At 32.7% G+C, this 24,400-nt stretch overlaps 1 protein-coding gene across 1 annotated transcript in view; it reads left to right on the forward strand.

Moving 5' to 3' along the window:
- The window catches only part of PSMD14 (proteasome 26S subunit, non-ATPase 14), a 90,346-nt gene that overhangs the window by 43,025 nt on the left and 22,921 nt on the right, over positions 1 to 24,400 (forward strand). The window contains exons 4-7 of the mRNA XM_059927983.1: positions 7,871 to 7,942; positions 8,171 to 8,290; positions 10,356 to 10,426; positions 11,422 to 11,572. Of these exons, the coding sequence (XP_059783966.1) occupies positions 7,871 to 7,942; positions 8,171 to 8,290; positions 10,356 to 10,426; positions 11,422 to 11,572 (414 nt within the window). The remainder of the gene's footprint in view (positions 1 to 7,870; positions 7,943 to 8,170; positions 8,291 to 10,355; positions 10,427 to 11,421; positions 11,573 to 24,400) is intronic.

Genomic DNA, 24,400 nt, shown 5'->3' on the forward strand with positions numbered 1-24,400 from the left:
TTGTTATTTGCATTATTAAAAGAACTATCATGAATATTCTGGTTCAAGCAAACATCTCTGTTTATTTACTTAAATAATTTCTAGGAGTGCAGAAGCGGGTTAAAAAGTTTGTACAGTTGTAAGGCTCTTGATATACATTGCTCAGTTGCTTTTCTGATAGTTTGTACTAATTCACATTTCCACCAGTAGTGCTGAGAGTGTCTCTTTTATCACACCCGCTCCAAAATTGGGCATTGTAAAGCTTGTTTGATAGGAAAACAACAGCAACAACAATGTCTTAATGTGTTAATTGGCATTTCTTAATTAAAGGAGGTCAACTAGTGAGGTTGAATATTTTTCATATTTATTTCATTATTTCTTATGTAATTAGTTGCTTTATATTCTTTGCCCATGTTTCCATTAAGATTTTAGTATTTCGTTAACTTGGGTATTGACTTTTTGTCATAAATGGGGCAACTATTTTTTCAGGTTTTTTTTTTTTTTCCTTTTAACTTTTTTAGTACAGGTATACCTCGTTTTATTGAGCTTCACTTTATTGTGCTTTGCAGATAATTGTTTTTTTACAAATTGAAGGTTTGTGGCAACCCTGCATCCAGCAAGTCTGTTGGTGCCATTTTTCTAACAGCATTTGCTCACTTTGTGTCTCTGTGTCATGTTTTGGTAATTCTCAATATTTCAAACCCTCCACCAGCAAAAAGATTATGACTCACTGAAGGCTCAGATGATGGTCAGCATTTTTTAGCACTAAAGTATTTTTAAATTAAGGTATGTACCTTGTTTTTTTAAACATAATGCTATTGCACACTTAGTAGACTACAGTATAGTGTAAACATAACTTTTATATGCACTGAGAAACCAAAAAATTCATGTGACTTGCATTATTGTAATATTCACTATATTGGAGTGGTCTGGAATTGAACTCACAGTATCTCCAAGGTATGCCTGTATTCAGAAATTTTAGATTATGTTGTCAGTTTTATATATATATTTTTTGTTCAGTTGGGTTTGTACCTAGAATGTATTTCCTCGCCCAGATCAAATTTAGTTATTTAGTTATTTAGTTATTTATTTATACCGAAATATTATCCATTAGTAAACAGTAACTTTCCATACCCCCCTCCATGCAGCCCCTAGCAGCCGTCATTATATTTTCTGTCTTTACGATTTTTGACCTGCTCTAAGTACTTCATCATATAAGTGGAATCACACAGTGTTTGTCTGTTTTGATTGCCTATTTGACTTAGCATAGCGTCCTCAAGGTTCATCCATGTTGTAGCATATTGCAGAATTTCCTTCCTTTTTAAGACTGAATAATATTCCGTGGTGTATGTGTATACCACATTGTGCTTATCCATTCATCCATCGGTGGACACTTGGGTTGCTTCCACTTTTTAGCTCTTGTGAATAACGTTGCTGTGAACATTGGTGCACAGACATCTCTTTGAGAACCTGCTTTCATTTCTGGGTGGTTATATACCCAGAAGTTGAATTGCCAGATCTTACAGTATTCTATTTTTAACTTTTTGAGAAACCACCATACTGTTTTTTCACAGTGGCTGTACCATTTTATATTCCCACCAGCAGTGCACGAGGTTTTCCATTTCTTCACATCCTTGCCAATACTTGTTTTCTGTTTTGTTTTGTTTTTTATTAGTAGCCATACTAATAGGTGTAAGGTGGTATCCCCTTGTAGTTTTGATTTGCATATCTCTAATGATTAGTGATGTTGAGCATCTTTTCATGTGCTTACTGCCCATTTATATATCTTCTTTGGAGAAATGTCTATTCAAATCCTTTGCCTATTTTTAAATCAGGTTTTTGGTTGTTTTAGGAGTTCGCTATGTATTTTGGGTGTATAATTTACAAACATTGTCTTGGCACCCTTGACACTCTTATTAAAAAATCGTTTGACCATATATGCAAGGGTTTATTTCTGAGCTCTGTTCAGTTCCATTGGTCTGTATGTCTGTTTTTATGCCAATACCACATTGTTTTGATTACTGTAGCTTTGTAGTAATTTTGAAATCAGGAAGTCTGAGTCCTCCAGTTTTGTTCTTTTTCAAGATTGTTCGGCTGTTCAGGGTCCCTTGAGATTCCATATGAATTTTAGGATGGGTTTTCTATTTCTGCAAAAGTTGTCATTGAAATTTTGACAGAGATTGCTTTGAATCCGTAGATCACTTTGAGTAGTTTTGACATTTGAACAATATTAAGTCTTCCAGTCCATGAACATGGGGTGTGTTTCCACTTATTTATGTCTTCTTTAATTTCTTGCAGCAATATTTTGTGGTTTTGATTGTACAAGACTTTCATCTTCTTGGTTAATTCCAAGTATTTTATTCTTTTTGATGCTATTGTAAATGAAATTATTTTTGTAATTTCTTTTTCAGATTGTTCATTATTTGTATGTAGAAATGCATGGTTTTTTGAATGTTGCCTTTGTATCCTGCTACTTTACTGAATTCACTTATTAGATCTAATGTCCTTTTTGTGGATTCTTTAGGCTTTTCTTTGTATAAGATCATATCATCTGCAAACAGAGGTAATTTTCCTTTCTAATTTGAGTGCCTTTTATTTCTCTTTCTTGCCTCATTGCTCTGGCTAGAACTTCCAGTACTATGTTGGATAGAAGTGGTGAAAGCAGGCATCCTTGCCTTGTTCCCCATCTTAGAGGAAATGCTTTCAGTCTTTCACCAACATGGGATATTATGTTCACTGTGGATTTTTCATCTATGGCTTTTATTATGTTGAGGTAGTTTTCTTCTATACCTAGTTTGTTGAGTGTTTTTTTCATGAAAGAGTGTTGAATTTTGTCAAATGCTTTTTCTGCATCAATTGAGATGGTCATGTGGTTTTTTTTTTCCCCTTCATTCTGTTGATGTGGTGTATTACATGGGCCAGTTTTTGTTTGTTGAACCATCCTTGCCTTGCAGGTTTTAATCCCACTCAGTCATGTGTCTAGATAGTCCTTTGAATATGCTACTGAGTTCTGTTTGTTAGTATTTTGTAAGGATTTTTGCATCGATGTTCATAAGAGATACTGGTCTGTCTGTAGTTTTCTTTTCTTGTAGTGTCTTTGGTTTTGGTATCAGGGTAATGCTGGCCTCATAGAATGAATTAGGAGGTGTTCCCTTCACCAATATTTTTATCATGGTTTTGGTTATGATTTGATTTTTTAAAAATGTAAATCATTGGGACTTCCCTGGTGGTCCAGTGGTTAAGACTCCACGCTCCCAATGCAGGGGGCCTGGGTTCGATCCCTGGTCAGGGAACTAGATCCCACATGCCACAACTAAGACCTGGTGCAGCCAAATAAATAAATTAATTAATTAAAAAAAAAAAAGTAAATCATTGATCTGTCTGGGTAGTGATAATGTGATATGGAGAAACAAATTTAGTTTTAAATGTTTTCCATATTGAACAGTTAAAAAAGAAAAGATAAAATAGAATATGTTCGATTCTATGGTGATAACTTTGAATATAAATGAAATGAAACTTTCTGGAACAATATAATATTCCATCTAGTTTCAAGACAGGTAACCTGAATTTAGTAATACCACTGCAAATGTTATAAAAATTAGCTCCAAAATCAGCTTCAGAGCCAAATGTTTCATTAGTGAACTTGTCCAAATTTAAATTTTAAGACATGGATAATTTAGTATATATACATTTTATTAGAACATAGAAAATGGGAAGTTGTAAAACTTTCCAATTCATTTTATACATCTAGCATAATGATATCAAAACCTGACAAATTTAACAGAAAAAAAGAAAATGCCAGGTCAATCTCACTTACATAAAAATAATATATATAATAATATAAATACAAATTATATATAAATATATTTTAAAATTTAATATAAAAATAGTAAATCAAACTTGAACAATTTATCCTGGAAATAGAAAGGTGATTTAATACTAGGAAATCTATTAATGTAATACATCACTGAAGAAAGGCAAGGTAAGTAAAATATAGTGGCCATTGTGGCTTCTTTTGCAAAAAAGAAATAGTTATGTCACTGACAAATTTCACCAATCCTTTTGTTTTGTTTTAATTCTTATTTGTAAGCAACATATACATGAATTTCCATTTTAAACCCATTATAAAAGGCCTTTAACAAGGGACTTTATCTCATTTATATTTTTTCATTACCAATATATTTGGTCTTACCTTATGTTGTTCGCTATTTTTGTTTTGTTCCCTTCTTTGTTCCCTGTTTTTTATTGTCAGTGTTGTGTTAGCTTTTTCTTCTCCAGAGATTTGGTAAGGTGTATATTCAGTTTTAATGTTTATTGTGGTTATTTTAAATTTGTTCAAAAGACTCTCAAATCCATATTTCTGTAATAGTCTAAACAGGTCTCTTTTTTCCCCTCCTATATGTCAAACAGAGAGTTTTGTATACTTCATTTCTCTCCATCGCCCTATATAGTTATTGGGTGATATCTGTGGTTTTGAACCCTGGTTATTTATGTTATTTAGCTCTCTCTGTTTTTAACTGCTTTCAGTGGTCTTAACAAATTGTTTTATATAATGGATTTTCCGTTTTTAATTTTCTGTTTTTGATTTGTGGGGTCTCAAGTGGATCATTTATTCAAAAAGTTCTTTGAAGGACGATACATGGAATCATATTTTCTGAGCCCTTGTGTATTTAGTAATATATTTGTGGGCCTTCAGACATTTTTTTTAGTGGAGTGTAATGTTTTTGACTCCACAGGGTTTCTCTCTTAAAAGTCTGAAACTTTTGTTTCATTGTTTCCTGCCATTTAATGTTGCAAAGAAATCCAAAGTCAACTGAGTTGCATTTTTTCTTCAGGTTATGTAGTTTTTCTATTTGTATGGTTTTAGAAATTTTGCTTTATTCATGTAGTTAAGATTTACCTAAGACTTTACAAGGTATATAACACTTTTCTTCATTGATTATTGCCTGACATTTAGTGATGCAAAAGTTGAATTTTTTTTCATTCAGGAAAGTTTTCTTCAGCTTTGTCTTATTGGTGCTTTCCATTTCTTATTTTATTCTTAGGATCAACTGTATTTCTTAGCTTACATCTCCTTCCTTTCTCCTCTAGTATTGTATTTTTAATAGTTTTCATCTGTAACTTTTTTACTGTACATTCTAAGACATCTTCAAAAGTTTATGTTCTATATCACTGAATTAAACTTGTCATAGTGTTTTTACCCTTGTTTACTCCAGTGTAACTTCAATTCTTAACTATTTTTCATCTTTTCATCTTGGTCTATCCTCCAACGTTCTATTTCAAAGATAAGAAATCGTCTTGTATTCTCCTGGTGCCAAATAGTTTTCCAGAATTTTGTATATGATTCCTATTTTTAAATGACTTTCCTCTCTTTGAATTATCTGAATGCTATTCCTCAGGAGTGTTTGCTGAAAGGCAATGTATGTAAATTGTCCATAGCTCCACATTTTTCTCAACTCAGGTCATCTTTGATCTACAGCTGTACTGGCTCTTACATAACTGTTTTAGTTCAGTTTCCAAGGTATTTAATGGAGTTTTCTTCACCTTCATTGCCTGGTTGTGTGCTATTCTGAACAGGTGAGCATGATGATAGAAAAGTGATAGCATCTGCTCCAGAGATCCTTAACACATGTCCCCTAGACAGTGTTTTACATGGGTTACTCTTTTTTTTTTTTTTTTCTTTAGGTTGCAGTTCACTGTTACAAATCCTTCTCTACTTCTTGTCAAGTTGTTTTCTGGGAAGTTTATTCTAACTAGATCAAGAAACAGAGTAGTAATAGAGTGAGAAGGGTAACAGGAAATATCACTGGTTGCTGTCTCAAAAAACAACAATAGAGAAACCAGCTACATGGTTTTCTGTTAGTATGTTTCTGAACCAGAAGAACATAGTGAGAGAGGAGCTAGCGATCTTTGTACTTACTTGCATATGGCTTGTTCTCTCTCCCAGGGTAACTGGTGGGTATTTTCCCTTCCTGTTCCATTGGCTTGTACTACCTTAACTTGTTCATTCTTTTTTTTTTTTCAACCAATACTTAGTGAGTTCTATGTGCCAGGCACTTTGCTAGGATAATGCTGAACAAAACAGAGTGTTTCTTCTTTCATTGATGGCAGAAATATTTTCTGAACTTTGTCAGTAATGCATTTTGGTGATGATGTGATGTTTTATTTCCCTATTCTTTTTTTTTTTTTTTTCTTATTAAGTATTTCCTGGCAAGTTGAGAAAGGCTGTATTAATAACTGTAGCCTAGATACCAGTTTTAACTTCTTTTGTCATGGGCATTTTTAAAGTTGCTCTGAATCAGGAAATAACTTTTATGAATACAGTGTTCATTATCCTGACCTTAGAGTATTATTTCCCAAAAAACATCTTGTGACAACTAATTTACTATTTCTTCTCTTTTTTTCTTAAACTTTCTTAACTTTCTTAATTAGATGAATAAAATTATCATATCAACAAAATTATCTTGTTTTATGTGGTGACCTCAACGAATGTTTTGGCATGATAGCACTTTAGCTTACCTTAGAATTTTTATATCTATTTGAAAGGCAAGCAGTAAAGCTGCATTAGGTGATAATAATGATAATAATGCAGAATTCGGTTCTTTTTAAAATATGTTATCTGACATGTATTTTTAAACATAAAATTTGAAGGATTTTATTTTTCTCACCACTTTGTATATAAGGAAGTAGAGGTTATTTTTGTATGTGATGCTTATATTTAGAGAAAACTTATTCTAGAACTTTTTATACTCAGTATAAAAAGTATATGAGCTTTTAAACAAAACAAAACCAAAAAAAAATCACAGAACTTGGCATATAAACAGACAAGAAGCACAAAGTACACACAGACCTATAAGTGTGAAATGTAATGAGTAAAGCAATTTTTTAATTTTAGTAATAAGCAAATCCATAAAAGCAAGATAGAATATTGACTTACAATTTAGATAGCTAACATGTTCATTCTGTAATTGTAATAGAGTTATTGTTAAGGAAAGGGAACTTTAAGCAAAACAGGACCTGGCAATTAAAAGTCACATCTCATTTTAGTTTCCCAGACTGCTCAGTATTAAAAAACAAGAAGCTTTCTATATGCACTGATTGGGGCAGAATTAAATTTATAAGACTGTAGTCATCTTGAGAGTAAGGACTATATGTAAATTACTTTGGGTAGCAGAATGTTACAGTAAAAAGTGGTTTGGTGCTTTTGATGAAGAAGGTAGAATCCTTAGGGAGAAACATAGTATCTTCTTAGGCTGTAATAAGATTAATAGTAATATTTGTTTTAAAGGTAGTTGTCAGGATTTGGAAGTATTTTCATGTTAGCTACACCAGTCTCAACCAGTTTGTTCACATCTGGGGCAGTTGTGTTAAATTTGATGTTGTATAGGGGAGGGGAACAACTTCATCAGGTGAAGTGCAGAGCATGTAAACAGCTCTTTAACCTAGGGATTAGAAGTCTTCTCCGCCCCTCGCCCCCCCATACCTAAGTTTCTGCAGAGATCCCATAGCCCTAATCTACATGCTGTCTTTAGCTGAAAATCAGGCTCAGAGAATTTACTGTTTGTGTTGGTCCTTCAGTTAATCAGTTTACATTCACATTGGGGTAAGAAACATAGCTAATTGGTGCATTATAGTTATTTTGTAGTGGAGGTAAATTAGCATCCCTGAAAGATTCAAGCATTGTGTCCATTGGACACTTACCTGAGTACTAAGTTTGATGTTTTCTACAGGTTTGATATTTACAAGTTTGTTCTGATTGTTTGTGTTGTAGCTGAATACTTAACATGTTTCCCCTAAACTCTTTAAAAAAATCATGTTTAAATAACTTGTAACTTTAATTTTAAACTCATAAGTTCTTTGTATTTATAATGATTTGTGTGCTTGTTCCTAGGGGCCACCTACAGATGCTCCTGCAGTGGACACAGCAGAACAAGTCTATATCTCTTCCCTGGCACTGTTAAAAGTAAGTGTTGAATGGAGTTACTTACTTTAGAGAGTTCAGCTGCTTTCTTTCTTTTACTTTGGAATATTTTTCACATTAACCCTCTCACACATAAGCCGTTGTTTTAGGTGCATGTATAAAATAGAGTGTTTTATTTCCACTGAAACACAATTAAGTTATTAATTTAAAAAAGGGGGGGGGGGTCCAAAGATCTCAAAGCTTTGTGTCTATATATCTTCCTCTTTACAGATGTTAAAACATGGTCGCGCTGGGGTTCCAATGGAAGTTATGGGTCTGATGCTTGGAGAATTTGTTGATGATTACACTGTCAGAGTGATTGACGTGTTTGCTATGCCACAGTCAGGAACAGTGAGTACTTTTATGGTTGCCTGATGCAAGTAAACGTATTACTTTTCTCTTTTCTTTTCCTGTGCAAAATAACTCTCATCATATTGTAATTTTCTCTTCCTGATAGAAAAATTCATTATAAGATTAATGATAGAAACTTTTAGACTGTATTGAATCAAATCGTTGATCTTTTAAATGCATTATGAATTCCCTGTAGATCCACAGATTGAGTGATGCTAACATTTAATCCCTTTACTTGTTCTTTCAGCTTTAACTAGCATAGTGTACTGGATTTATAAGTTAGTTACCTTAAAATAGTAGGATACTAGTTTGATTAGTTTGAACACATGGTTCAAAAGATTTCAGAGACACTCTTAATTAGAGTTTCAACTCACCTACATTATCTAGTCCTCATGTTTTGTTTTTATTGTTTTGAAATATCGCCCTTTTTAAAATGTTCTGTATATGGTGATAAATGACTCTTAAGCTTTTCCTATTCAAAATGTTAAGTTTAAAAAAAAACAAAAAACCATGACAAACTTTAGTTCTTTTTGCCTTTTTGCATGGTAATTTGTTAATAGACGAACCATACTGCATACACATTTTGAAAGTCCTCTACTTTAATGCATTTAGAATGCATTGTTCTTTGTGGGAATTTTTTGTTTTGTTTAATGCATTGGACTTGTAGATAGGTGTGTATTTAGATTTTTTTTTAATGGCCAAAAAACAATAACCATTTACTTACCTTCCAAAAAATAACACATATATCCTTCTCATCTGCTTGCCTAAGAAAATATAATACGTATATTTGTCTGATGAATGTCCTTACGTGGATATCCATTATAGTAAAGGGTTCTTAAGTTTTAATATCCTTTATTTCCTTGTACTACAAGTGCTTGTTTGACAATATAAAATAGAATATTTGATTCCCCATGTTCATTCTGTGTAGTAGAGTTGGAAAATTTTTCTTCTAGCCCAAGAGTTAGCAGACTTTTTCTGTAAAGACATATGTCTCTGTCTCATATTCTTGTTTTGTTTGTTTTTTTAACCACCCTTTAAAAATGTTAAAAAACATTCTTAGCCTGTAGGCAGTAGATTGTGTACCCCTGTTCTTGAGGATGCACTCTCAATTAGAATTCAAAATACTGTTTATTTTGGTGGGAAGAAGTGCTTATGTTAACTGGTTTGTTTAAGTAGATTAGACTTAAATTCCTCATGTTAGAGGAAGACCTTGAGGGAGCTATAATGGCAGTGATCTGTCACTGGAGAGATAATATGAATGCCTTTAATTCTTCCATGTCCTAAAATTTTCTTTTGGTTGAACTAGCAAAATAATGCAGCATTTAAAAGACTTGGTTGCACATTGCCTCTTGTGGGGAATATTTTGAGAATGCTGTTATATTTGAGGTAATATTCAAATGTATATATTGCCCTCCAATTGCCTAATCTACCAAGTAGTCCTAACTAAAGCACTGAACATCCTCCCCTCCTAACTCAGCCAACCAAAAAACAAATAAAAATAACTCTGGGAAACTATTATTTTCCTTCCTCAAGGTGTTTACATTACTGAAGAAAAAAAAAAACCGACTTGAACTGTTGATTATTATAATAGCAGAATAGTTGTAGAACTTTGGATGAGATGGAAGAGGCCTAGTGCTTATCAGTTATCAGAGGATGACGTTAGGAAGTATGCTTGCCTAGACCGATCTAACCACAAAATAGTTGGTTCACTTATTTGGTATTTCTGGTGTGTGTATATATACACACACACATTAGTCATGGCCATAAACTCTTTTAAAGGAGCCTAAAAATTATCTTAACTCATTAGCTAACAGCAGTATGGTACTTGGCAATTTTTTTGTTTTCTTGGTACTTGGCAATTTAAAAAGTTTTATTGATGTATGGTTTATAATTGAATGACATGAGTCGGTGTCAAATATGGGTATCAAAACCTATTAAATTATTTTGGTATCCCAAAATAACATACACAGGTTTTTAGGCAGTAGCTTTTTGTTCGTTTACCTTGTAATATAAATTTTTTCTCATTGTTATAGAAGCTAATCATTTTCCTTTCTTTCTAAATCAGGGTGTCAGTGTGGAGGCAGTCGATCCAGTGTTCCAAGCCAAGATGTTGGATATGTTGAAGCAGACAGGAAGGTAAGTATTTCAAATGATCATATAATGGAATGATGGGAAATATTTTCAGAAATGTATCTCAGAATTTTACATGTTCGTGAATATCATTCTTAGGGAAAAAAAAGCCACGTAATTAATGTAAAAGTATCACTGTCAGTGCTCTGCACCACCTATCTAGTATCTCTTTCCTCTAGAATCATAGAAATTTGCCAGTTAGAAAACTGCCTCATGTTAAAATTCTCAACTGTTACATAGTAAATTTGGACTGTAGCTTCCCACCGTTTAGCATATGGAGTTACTCTCTAGTCACTTATAATTGAAAGAGCTTGTATGTTCCAAAATTTGAGAGTTGCAGCTAAATAAAATTCTGAATATTTAATTATATTTGTAGTCATATTGAGTTTTAAAGACAGGGAAAGTAGAATCCAAATATTGTTCAAGTTTTTTACCCCAGATTAAATCTCTCAATAGTTGTCATTCTCTTGCTCAAATTCTTCTACTGTGGAAAAAACTTCAAAATTAATGTTAGCAAAAGGCTCAGCAGCTGAGCAGAACAGTGCAAATTGGTTTTTGACTGAGTTCCTAGTTCTACTGCTGGTTTAATTGATATTTAATCCTTTCACAACAGTGGATCCTGGTGTCCATTGTTAAAAATGTACTCTGCCTGGAAAATCCAACTCCCAGAGCTAAGGAGTTAAAGAGTAGATATTTACTTGAATGCTGAAAGGGTAAAAACTGGCTCTGAGAAAGTGTGGTAACAAGGTGAAAAACTGAAAGCCTTATCTACCACTGCTAATGTGCATCTCTTAATGATAGCACTCCTTTGTCACACTTTTTCGTTTCCATGTTTTCTGGATAATATGGTGTATGATTTCAGTGTTTCTAATGGTGCTTTTTCACACCTGTGTGTTTTTCATCTCTTCTTAATTTATACCCCGTTAGTGTGTTGTTTCTTTTCATATCATAAATGTATTACTTGTTCTGTTCTGAACGGCTGAACGCCCTCTTTGTTTCAGGCCTGAGATGGTTGTTGGTTGGTATCACAGTCACCCTGGCTTTGGTTGTTGGCTTTCTGGTGTGGATATCAACACTCAGCAGAGCTTTGAAGCCTTGTCGGAGAGAGCTGTGGCAGTGGTTGTGGATCCCATTCAGAGTGTAAAAGGAAAGGTAGAGTGGATTCTATCTTTATTAGCATCTCCTGCCACATTCTGTTTACAGATACATTACATAAAAATCTGTTTTGTTTAAAGCATGATTCTTAATTACACAAAAAACCAACCAAACAAAAAACTGTACAAGATAATAAATGTGTCTTGGTATTATTATTAGCAATTTACCTATTTAGAGATTTGTTTCTACTTTAATTAGTCTAATTATAAATGTTTATCTTTAATTTTTTTTTATTTCATAGATTTAGGAATGTTAAATCATACTGAAAGCCTTCTATACACATTTTATTAATATTTTAATAAACATTGCTCTACCTTCTTTTATTTTAAAATGGTGAATTTGGGATCGGCACAACATTTAAAAAATCTAAAGAGCTCTGTTTGCAGACATTGTGCAGGACATATTCTGCAGTTGTAGGTTCCAAATATTTTAGACAGTGAAAACTTGCCCCAAACACTTGGTATCAACCGTTTGCATTTTTGGAGTGAGGACACAGATGAATGATTAGATATGCTAAATGATTCTGAAAAGAGATTAACTTGCAAAGCATATTGGGTTATAGTTGTTCTTTGTTGAAATCTTTTGTTCTTGTTTAGTTCTTTTTTCCTTCTTTTTTTTTCTTTTTTCTTTCTTTCTTTCTTTTTTTTTTTTTTTCTTTCTTTCTTTCTAGCCCCATATGCCATTTTCCTATTTCCTGCCTCATGACAGCAGGGAGCAGCTCTATTATCACCTTCACAGAGCTGTCTGCAAATGTGAGAGGCAATTCGATTTTGCTCAACCACAGGGAGAGTGGATTAGAAAAACTACAGAACATACAGAAATTGGCTAGGTGGTTACTGCTTTAAAATACTGCTGAGGTGTCTTGTTTGAGCATGTACGTCCATTGTAGTGTAGAATAATTGTTAAAATAAAATCACAGTACATTTATGGAATCCTTTTTATGCAGCTTTTACAAATAATTTTTGGAGCCCTTAAAAATAAATATTAGCTTGCTATCTATCAGACCTGGAGTTTGATAGTATTGCAGATTACATTTACATCTGCTCACCAGCTCAAACTAAATATGGCTGTTTAAACATGGGGTTTTTATCTGTCATGAATTTGAACACTTTCTGACATTATATTATTATGATGAATAAAAATTGAGGTCTTTTCTAAATCATGATCCTATTAGATGTGATTTAGCTCTTTAGAGGCAGAAACTAGCCACAAAAACAATAATAGAAACTGATATACTAGGCAGTTCTGAATGCATAACTTCTGAGGCTTGCTATATAATGACATTTCAATTTATTTACTTTCTTTTTTACTAAGTGTATTGTTATTTAACTGATATAGATAAAAGGAGTTGAAAATCTTTGACTTTTGTTAGTTTTATGAATTAAAGTACAGTATAATATTTAAGTTTAATTCTCTGATAATTAAGATACCTTATAAAAAAGTAAACAATAAGTAACTCATTTAAGTAATAATTATTATTTTAGAAACATAATAGAATTATCTGATTAAATTCCCACGCCACAATATATACTACTAATGATTGAAGCTTAATTTTAAACATAATTAGAATTCTGTTTTGTAGTTTTGGTGTGACTTTTTATGATACTTAACTCATGTGATGGTGGCTGCTTTGAAAAGGAAAATATAAACTTAAATACAATGAAAGAAAGCATTTTCAAAATAGAATGTAAATAAATGAATATGTATTTTGGTTATCTTGTTTATAGTATTTTAAATGGCAATTTTAGTTTCCAAACCTAGTTTAGGTATTATATAACTGTGGAGTTTGCATTGTTTGTTTCTAATTAACCATGATTCAAAGAATGCGTTTCATTAAAAAATATACTTGTATCACATGACTCTGTTGTCATGTGGTAAAATGTAGTATTTAAAAATATATCTCAAAAATTACTTTAGGAAATTACATGTATCACTGTCTAGTTTTATATGTCATGAAAAAAATTTTTTGGAAAAAATTTAGTATAAGCATCTATCACTGATGATTCGCATCACTTGTTGTACCTAACAAGATTTATACAATTATATCACCTCAAATAAGGATCCATTTTTTTGTCAATAATGTAACTTCATTTATAAGGTGTCTGAGTTTGGTTATAATTTATAGTTCTTTCAGTGTCTCAAAACTGAATTAAATTAAATGTTAGTAAATCCATGGCTAGAGTGTTCTAGTTAAATCATTATACTTAAGAATATAAACTTACAAGAAAATGAAGAATAACATAGGACTCTCCCTTCCCCTTCCCTGCACATGATTTATCAAAGCTGTCAAAATATTTAGTAAGGCAATGATTAGATCAAGAGTTAAATGACAATCTCTATATAAAGGATTTAAGTGGGTGTCTGTTCTTTTAATACCTCTTTCCTGTATATTTTTATATTTTCATGTTTGTAAGTCCCAGTATTATCTCTGTTTTTTTGAGTGATTAGGTAAAAATGGATTCTTTCTTTGTAATCTCAGTTGATTCAAACTGTTTGGTTTCCTTTTATAGTGACTTGACTGTATCTTTATGGAATTATTGCTGTGTGCCAGGTATTATGGCAATAATCATTTGAACTTGTCTCATTTATTCTTTTCGGTAATTCTGGGAATAGGTTCTATTATTCCATTTGTCAATGAAAGGGTATAAAAATTTAGGGTCAAAAAGATTACTTTGCCCAAAATCATACAATTATGTATTAAGCAGCAGAACAAGGATACAAATCTAGGTCTATAAAATTTCAGAACTCAAGCTGTTTACTGGCTCTTTAATATTAGACAGTTATGAACAATGTAATTAGAATAACTCAGGAATGGAAAATGAATACCAAAGTCATTGCAGGGCCTTTTCTTATTTACGTGTGTAGATGTCATTCCCTTCAACATAAGTCAAGAGGAAGGAGCTGCACATTTTCTCAGAGTTCTCGAGAGTTCTGTGTACTATTTTTAGTAGGTATTATATATTAATTGATTTTCTCATATAGTATTTTTCTATTAATTAAAAACAGCTTAGACAGACTCATGTCTGTCAGCTTTTGTGACATCCCTAGGACCAAACGTTGAGACCAACATAAAAAATAAAATGTACTATACGATAAAGAATCCATATCACTCTGTATATCACATAATCCTGGAAATGTTTAAAAATGATACAGGTGAAAAATCAATGATAATAACATTTGTAATTTAAATGGAGTGTAAGCTTATAGAAATTACCAGTGAACTCCACTCAAAACTTACCAGTGAAATAGTTTTTAAGATTCTGTTTTAGTTTACTTGTAAAGAAAACACGTATTAAAATATTTTAAACTTCAGTTCTCAAGTGGCATGGTGGCAACCTCTTGCTTAATGTTTTGTTATCCTGTATATTCAGCCTACAACTGGACTTAATCCAGCAACAAATTTAGAAGTAAATTCAACTTGTAATATGACTACACTTCTTCATTAGGGCAAAAAGAACAGTCACTTTGTGCAAAGTCAGAAAACTGGCCTACAACTATGACTACTTTTGAGAACTAATTTTCTTGTCAGGATTCCTGTTAGTAAAATGTTCACATGTTACCTGCTAACTCCAAACAATCTTTGTGTCTGTTCTCTATTTTGAAAACAAAACAGTCACTAAAAACCCTTTATCCCAAATAAATCTTCACACTGGCTGGACTTTCTTGAAGATTTTTTATTTACTTTGATTGGAAATATTCAATGGGCTTCTGAAAATGTGGTGTTTAGTTTCAGATCAACTCATCATCAGGTATTTCTTAAGTACAGCTGATATGCCTGTATGCTAATGATTTGGGGATACAAATTAAATAAAAAATGGTCTTAGTCTTTTTGAGAAGATAAGTCATATACATTTAGTGTCCCTAGTGAGCCAGATAACATTCTGCTAGTTATGTGCTGGTAGTCCTACACTGCATACTGACATAATACAAATTATACTGATACTGCTTTGTTTCTGTAACTAAGTATTAAATTGGTTGCTAGTGACACGTAATTCAACAAATACTTATTTAGAACCTTTTATGTGTCAATATGCAATAAAATAGTACTTGTATAGCAAACATAGTAAATGCAGATTAAAAGTAGGCAGAAATCAGTGTAGACTGCACAAAGTAAATGAAGCTTGGACTGAATTTTAAGGACATCACTCTGTTATTGTTGTCTTTTAATCAGCGTTTTACAGAAAAGGTAGGACTCTGAAGAGTAACTACAAATATAGGAGGAAAGAATTAGGGAATGAATGTTATAGGAGCTTACCTTTTATTTTCAGATATCTAGAAGGTCATGTCTTTTTCAAGGTAAGGGGGAAAATATTTTACTTACCCAAGAAATTTTGTATTCGAAAGTTTTAAGATGGTGGAGATTTTAAACTACTCCACTAATAGTTTTGTTTTAACATTTTCTTATTGTTATTAAAAATTATCTACCATAAAGGCTGGGCATAAAGTAAAGAGCACAGACTTTGGGATCAGGCCTGTATTAGAATCCAATTTTTATCTCTTCTTTATAGCATGACCTTGAGCAACTTACCTAATCTTCTTGAGCTTCGGTTTTCTCATCTATAAAACAGGGATTTTAGTAACTATCTCATAGTATTATATTATGAATATTATGAAGTGATATATATAATCATTACAGTGCACATGCATATAGAAGGTGTGCAATAAATATCACTTTATTATTCTGAAGATTAAAATAATTGATACTTAACAGGAAAAACAACTAGCATATTTAAAAAAATAGAATGTGAGTATTTCTGAAAATGTTGTTAAGAACAAGTCTATAAATTAATTACTAACTTGCTCACTTTAGGAAGATGAAGGTAATAATTACAAAAGAAATGAAAACTTTCCCGTTTATATTTTCTACGTTCAGACTAATTTAGTAATACTCTTCTGATTCAGCTGATTTTTTTATTGAACACTTACTATTTTTCCAACATATTTCTTTGGGGCATGCTGATGAAAAAGAAAATGAATATATTACTTTAAAATTCTGGCCTTCGAAGTGATTGATGTGATTAAAACCATTTTGTGTTTCATTCACCTGTCTGTATGTTGTCTCTCTCACAAGATTGGAGCTTCTTTTAAGGGAGAAATGTTTCCATATCTTGGAATTGATGCAGTGTCTGCAAAAAGTAGTTTTTTAAAAATAAATGTTTATAAGGTAAAATCAGGAATGAATGTTTCACTGGTCAGCTGTTACCAATTCAGACTTTTAGAAAGAAAACTGCAGCTAATTTTGTGAGGTTTAGTAAGTAATTTGTATACATTAGTGGTGATCACTTATTAAATGAGTGAAACATGAGATTGACAAGGTCAGTGAGCCAGTTTGTTCACAGACATTAACCTTGATGAATCCGAACCTTGTGTAATCAGAGCTAGAGTTCAAGTTTATCATGTCATTTGTCTTCCAAAGGGTAGTGGAAGATATTTAGAATAGCTGTCATTCATAAGATTTTCTGTTAATCAGTATCCCATAAAGGTTAATTGGGACTGAATAATTCTGATCTCAAATTGTATACATACACATACCTTTCCTTTGCCTAGTTTTTCAGACTGAAAGAGAAAAATAGAAAATAGGACACATAAAAATTCTATTTCCGTTCCTAATATAGCTCTGGGAGCATACTCACCCAACTCTTGGAACAAGGTTAGTTACTATATTATCTTCTGTTTGCGTCCTGTTTTTTACTCCTAGTATCAATTTGAAGTTTTATAACACTCTTAGACATAATCTGTGAGGATGTCTAAGAAAATATTTTAGGTGCTAATATGCATGTACTATTCCTGATAGACTTAATAGTTTATAACATTAATTTAGCTGATATAATCAGAAATTGTCAGCTAAGAATTTTAAAGCAATTTTATGTTTAAAATTCTAAGAAGCATAAATCTGATATAGAACTAACAGTTCTTAGTTTTGTTCTTTTAATTTAGAGCTTCTGTATTAGTAATATAATTTCTGAGCGAATTTATTATTGTTTAGTAATTGCTATACATTTGAGTGATAGACATCTGCTTCAAATTAGTTTGAATTCAGCTGTTTCTGTAAAGATATAGGAAAACCTTTAAAACAATGTCCCATTATCTATAAGAATATTATTTATTGACCCTTTTGCCTCTTGAATGCTTTTCTTTCCCCAATCTAATGATCCCTGGTCATTCATTCAACAGACATTTATTGGTCATTACTGTGTGCCAGGCATACAATGGACACACAGGAGAGTAAGATCTCCTCCCTGTCTTTAATGCCAGTGTTGTACCGGAAAATGGAAACTATGACTTTGTATAAAAGGCCTTTGCGTAGCCCATGTATATTAATTGTTTAAGATCATATTCAAATGATTTGACATTAACCCTTGTTGATCGTGAGGATGTTTCTGGGCCTGGGACTTCGTTTTGGCGGGTTTAGTCTGTTGTTATCACTGTAATTTCCTGAAGAGGGTAGAATTGATTATGGTAGTAAATTTTCTTTTAAGTCATAGTTGATTATTATTCTAATAATCAGTAATTATTCTTAGACTACTAGTAAGCTTTTCAGTAGATGCCCACTGCCACTTTTTACATTCCAAATAGCTTTTCTGTGTGCAGTTTTTATTCCTAATTAAAAACAAGTCAGTGCTTTGTGATATTTGAGTGTTTCATGAATTCAAAGCTGAGCGGTGATAAGGAAACGGGAAGTATATATTTTGTAAAGCTAGTGATTAGATTTTTATAGGTAATGAATTTGTGGGGGCATTCCATGGTAAAACTTTATATAAAACAGGTACCAGAGGGACTTCACTGGCTGCCTAGAGGTTAAGACTCCGCGCTTCCACTGCAGGGGGTGTGGGTTAGATCCCTGGTCAGGGAACTAAGATCCCATATGCAGCGCAGTGTGGCCCCAAAAAACCCCCAAAAAACATAACCAAAACTGCTTTCTTGGAGCTTTTCATTTTAATAGATATTTATTCTGCACCATGTTAGGTGCCCCAGGTACTCTGCTGGGGAATGGATATTCAGTGGTGAATAAAACACAAACCTTGCTGTGAAGTAACTGAATCTAAGAGTGATCTTTTCTTGCTTTTGTGTTAGGATAGCTGTTACATCAAATAGCTTGGTGATGAAGAGTACTGGCTTTGGCATGCTGTGTGTGTACAAATGATAGTGGTGTCACTTACTGGTTGTCATCTCATTTAATTTATTCAAGTCCTCGGAACCTCAGTTTCCTTATCCATAAATTGAGAATATTAATACCTACCTCTTGGTTGTTGAGTATTAGACAATATAATTTCTATATGATATTTTAACAAGCCCAATAAAAATATGTAAAAGTCATACATAGCAAAGTAACTGACCTTTGCATATTTTTCCTACGAAAATGACTATATATTTTTTGAGAGATGGCAGTCTGAAGGATATATTTGTATTTTTCTTTGAAGGTAATGTTAAAGCACAAGAAATGTATGTAAGTCTTTTATTTCCCTTAGCCCCTCCTTACTGCCTTTCTAACATGGGTGAGCCCTAGCCCTTAGTCTCTAGAGCCTTTTATTCCTTTACTTTATGTGGGACTGTCAATAAGCATACCAATTGTGTTGCTTTCGTTTGTCTACTAGAGGGGAATCTGAAGTCACTTGCTCATTTTGTGTTGGCTGACAGGGTAGCCACCAGATAGGATTGGTAGTCTGAGTTGGTTATCTGACCAGTGACCCAAAGATGCTAGTATCTTGTAGCTCATTAATAGTCCCTGAAGAGTTCAGTTTTTAAGTTCACTGTTTATTCGTCACCTATAATTCTAGAAATACCTATCATAGAGGAGTATCAAAATTCTAGGCATATTGTCATTTTTTAAAAGAGATAATATTCAGTATAACTGTTACATTTTTTCTTTATTTTATTTAGGAATTTTCCTAGGGAAATATGTCTTTAAAGGTCTCTCCCTAATTTCCTGTTGGTATTTTCATATGCCAAATGTCTGTGGATACCAAATTTATAATTCTGATTTGATTTTGGGGGTGGCTTTTTTCTAACTTTAACACTGTATTGCAGTAGCAGTATTCTGCTTAGTTTACTGGTCAGGTTGAGTGCTACAAGAAGCAAACGCCAAAATGGGATTCAATCTGTCTGACTGTGCGGAAGGAGAAAGAGAAAGTAGAATTGGGTAGGAAGGGCGTCAGACTGCAGCATGTTCCTAAGAAAGTTTCAGCCATGCTATTGGGGAGTCCTTGAGACAGTTGTCCTTTAGAAGAAGCCCTTATTTGGCAGGAATGGCTAGGTTTTTAGTACCCCTGCTGTGCTCAGACATTGGCTGGGAGTAGCCCAAGGGAGGTTTGACCTGGGGTGAACCCCCAGAGGATCCAAAAGTGTAGCATCTGGAGTTTGTGAGTCAGCTATGCTCTCTACAGTAGGTTCTACTGAAAGGAGATCTGAGCTAGGCAAGACCATGAGCGCCACAGTTAAAAACACTAAGAACTATAGTGGTAGGTAATCACATATTATTTCATTTAATCTTATCATTAAATGGTGTCATTCATGAGCAAATGGAGACATTGAGAAGTTAAATAACAGTTATCTTAGCTCAATAACTAGCAAGTGTTAGAACCAGAATTCTAACTTAGGCAGGCTTCTGACTGCAGAGTGTCTTAAGCATTTAAATACCTATACCATACTGAGTACATGCATACACTGTAAAAATTTTGCTAAATTTATTTTATGACATAACTATATTCTTTTTAGAAAGTTTCATGAATCTAAAAATGTTTAATTACCTTTCACCATACTAGTTTTTAGAGATCGATTTGTTTTTATTAAAGTATATATATCCAGAACGGTGGCTTTACTGTTTGAATTTTGATGCATGTCTTCACTTGTCAAAAAAAAGTACATTATGCTAGTTATACTCCATCCCCTTTTCTCCCAATATATTGAAGTTGTACTACAGATCTCTAGCTTACAATAAGCAATTCTCCAAGGATGAAGAAAGAAAATGTACATACACATAGGAATTTCTTTTCCAGAGCTAAAATTGACATTTTATAAATAATTTCCATGTTGCAAAGTTGAGACTAAGAAATCACAGCAATTCAGTGATATGCATTTGGCATGAGTCAGTTTTAGTTCTTAGTGCTTTTCATTGGAAATGGCATAAAAAGTAAGATTTCTTTGAATTTTTTATGCTGTGGGCTTACAAGAGACATAAGATGTTTTTCTCTTATAGATGCCTGGCAGTGCACGGCAGCAGAAGTAACGAACGGGTCACAAACCCCAGCAGTACTTCCCAGGTCACGTGCACCCTCAATTTTTAAAGAATCTAGAAACAACCTAAGCAGTTGATAACAGGTCATTTCTAGGTGATAAAGGGTATTTGATTTCCACACCTAGCATTTTTATAGTCATTTAGAGACTTATTTTTTATGGTGGTGGGTTTATATGTGTTTAAGTGTGTAACCTAACTGGTCACTGAATTGTAACTTTTTTCTTTTCTTGATGTTTGACATTGATTTTGAGGTCTGAATTTTTTTTTCAAGCTTTTTTTCTTCCAGCTCATTTTATATATAAACACTTCCCATAGTCATTGACTTCAATATAAGGGCAGCTGGGAATGCCAAAGGCAGCTACTGTTAAACAAAAAAAGAGAGGGGGGTGGGGAGGGAGAGAAATTATGAATTACAGTATCTACTGCCAGAAGTGCTTGTGCATTTTTCTTTCAAACACCTTTGTATTAAATTAATTTTACAAGCTTTACTTAAAAATTAGTCTCCTTTGAGTGTAAAAATTGGGAACCATACATTGGTGCTTTAGAAATTTAGTCTAGTCTTTCAGTGACCTAGCAGTTGATATGAAAACATGAATTTAAAAATAAATAGCATATTGGATAAACTGTACTATACTCATGAAAGAAGCCAAAAAATTATGGATTAAACCGAATTTGAAAATAATTACAGTTTTGTGTCCTAAACCAGATTCGTTGTTAAAATGAAATGATAGGTGTTTGACCCTTGGGTGTGCTTGGAATAAATGTGGAACACAGTATTGTTTTTAAAACTATTTTGCTTTTATAAGCTAAGACAGATGTACAAAAAAGATGCAGTTTTTATTTTGTATTGGCAGCTTCCAAATATTTAGTATCTATTTCCAAGAGTTGCAATTAGTAAAGCAACCATGGTACTGAAATCTGCACATCCCACAAGCTAATTATATTTGCAAGGTCAGAGTGAATACATATTTTCAGAAAAATAAAGGGTTATATAAATATGTGTCTTCTACTTGGCTGTTATATCACAGTTTGTTGATCTGGGGTATAATGTGTACAATTCACAAATTTGTCTGATAACAGAAAGTGGTGTGTGATTGTGTTTATTTTACTAACCAGTATATTCACAGCAATCACTTCCAAATATCTCTCCAGTAAAGATGTGTTAATTACAAAACAGACAAGGTCTTCTATTATATTAAAGCTACTAACAAGAAGACAGCAGGAATCACACATGTAAATAGCATCATCAACCCCTATTTTAGTCCTCTGTTTTGATCTGTGAGTTGCGCATAGACCAAAGGTGCTATTAAAGACTGAGTGTATGAAATAGGCAGCATTATATGAACAAAATTTATTCAACAAGAAAACAGACCTTTAACATGAATTTAACAAGCCTGAGAAATTATAAACTATCATATGCTGCAGATTCATGCAGTGATAATAAACAAAAAAGGAAAGTAAGAGGTTTCCCTAAGCTAGCCAAACTGCTAATGGTTTTGTTATAAGCTGTCTACTGTTGCAGTGACCTCTGAAAAGTCTCAAGGCACTTGTACCAGAAAAAATTAAATGGTCAGGCTGGTGAATAGAGATTCAATGTGGTGCGTAGGACTGCATCATGGAAAGGAAATATAAAAGTCTAGCTTCATATTCCTGAAAATATTCGTCATACTTTAGCTTGGAAGTTTTTGTTAGTACATATTAAGGAGGTAGTTTTTGTGCAAAGTTTTTTGGCTAAATTACTTTTTGGATTTATAACCTTATAAGACATAAGCTGAACTGGTTTAATGTATATATACTTTAAAACAAACCATTTAGAAAATCCATGTAGCTCAAAAAAATGAATTTTCCCCCTGCCCCCCTCCCATACCTTAATTAATCCTTGGGGGTTCTTTGTTCAGTATATTGTATCTAAGATTTCTGTTCTCATCCATGGAGTGACCACTTTGCTGTCATTCTGTTGCATCATGCTGTAAATACATAAGCATGGAGAAACGCCTTCAGCTTATACACACCTCCAAGTGCTCACCAAGGCTTTTTCTTGAATCTTACTGTGGCATAATTAACACCTTCTTCACCCATTGCTCATTAGTGCACTGGACATTAATGAGTCTATTTTGATAGGCTGCTCTAAAGGAGAAACCCACTTATTCTTACAGCACAAAAAGCAATTATAAAATTGTACAGAAATTAAAATGTAGACTATATTGCCATATTTATATTTTTATTGTGTACTAAATCTAATTTTGGTCTGCAGGTTGTTGAACATGTTAGTTTCCTTAAGACAGTTGCTATAGTGATGGCAGCAAATTCCTTTAATCTTGGTGTAAAGTGTTCATTTTCTATTGGCTTTCATATTGCTGCTCAGAAATCGTCATTCTAAACATTTCATTTCGTATAGGCCATCATTTACTAGTTGAACAGTGTATTAAATTCTTGGATTTTTCTCTTAATTTTAAATAGAATTAAAATTTCTAAATTTCAGATTGTTTTTAATGGATCATGATATCTCTTTAGCTGGTATTTTCATTTCCCTTTTACGAAGTTTCACACCTGTTAATAATATTCCAGAGAAATATTACAGAGATTTTTTTTGTGTAAAATAGCTGGTCTCCTGTTCTAGTTTGAAAGCATTCATTATAAAAAAGATATTTTGTGATATATTGTGGAATTTTCATAGTTTTGTAGAAGTGTTCTTTTTCTACAAATGATACTGAAATCTTTAAATGGAATCCAAGTATTCTAAAAACAATTGGACCAAAATGATGCTTTGCTCTTAAATATTTACTGCTATTGGTTAGGGAAGCAATTCTTAATTTTGTATTTATTTAAGTTGTACATCTGTCTATCAAAATGGTCTCTTTTCCCTTCTTTAGCCTACATTTTATCTTATTTTTATGTGCTTTTTAGTAGAAAATTTTAGAAAATTTTACTTTTATATGTTTTTAAACAATTGTTTGAAATTATTTATGATAATATCTGATTAAAGCATGTTTGATAGTAGTACTTATTACTTTATGAAAATGTGATTAGAAAAAAATTTAAGTATAAGCAAGAGGTATAAACCTAGGCCATATTTATTTATACATAATTGTGAAAGTTAAGTCGATTATAGTTACTGTATAAAAAGAAAAAAGTTTTCACAAAGTATTAAATCGTGCATGTTCTGGGGATACTTGGTTTTATTTTAAGGCAAGAGGAATCTTTGGGGAAATTCAAACTGTTAGAAATAAAAGCAAAATTCAAAGTTTTGGGGCGGGGGTGGGGATTGCCAGAGTAGATGGAGGCCCTTAGATTGAGTCACTTGTCATAGTGCTTTGGTGTAAGTTTGTATTCATTAGTACCGTTGACCCTTCATGGCAGCTTTTTAGAAAGGGTGATTTTTCCTTTCTTTCTTTCTTTAAATCTTATTCTTTAGCATATAGCATTTAGTAATACTTATTACAGATTTTTCAGACTTGATTAGATTCCAGTTGGCTTATTTTGGAAATAAATTTTTTTTAATCCCTTAGTATCCTCAAACAATAATTATACAAATGAGAAACAGTCTAGTTGACAATAGCTTTTAAAACATTGATAAATCTCAGTTGTTT

Source organism: Balaenoptera ricei, chromosome 7 (genome assembly GCF_028023285.1).
Source record: "Balaenoptera ricei isolate mBalRic1 chromosome 7, mBalRic1.hap2, whole genome shotgun sequence".
Taxonomy (NCBI): Eukaryota; Metazoa; Chordata; class Mammalia; order Artiodactyla; family Balaenopteridae; genus Balaenoptera; species Balaenoptera ricei.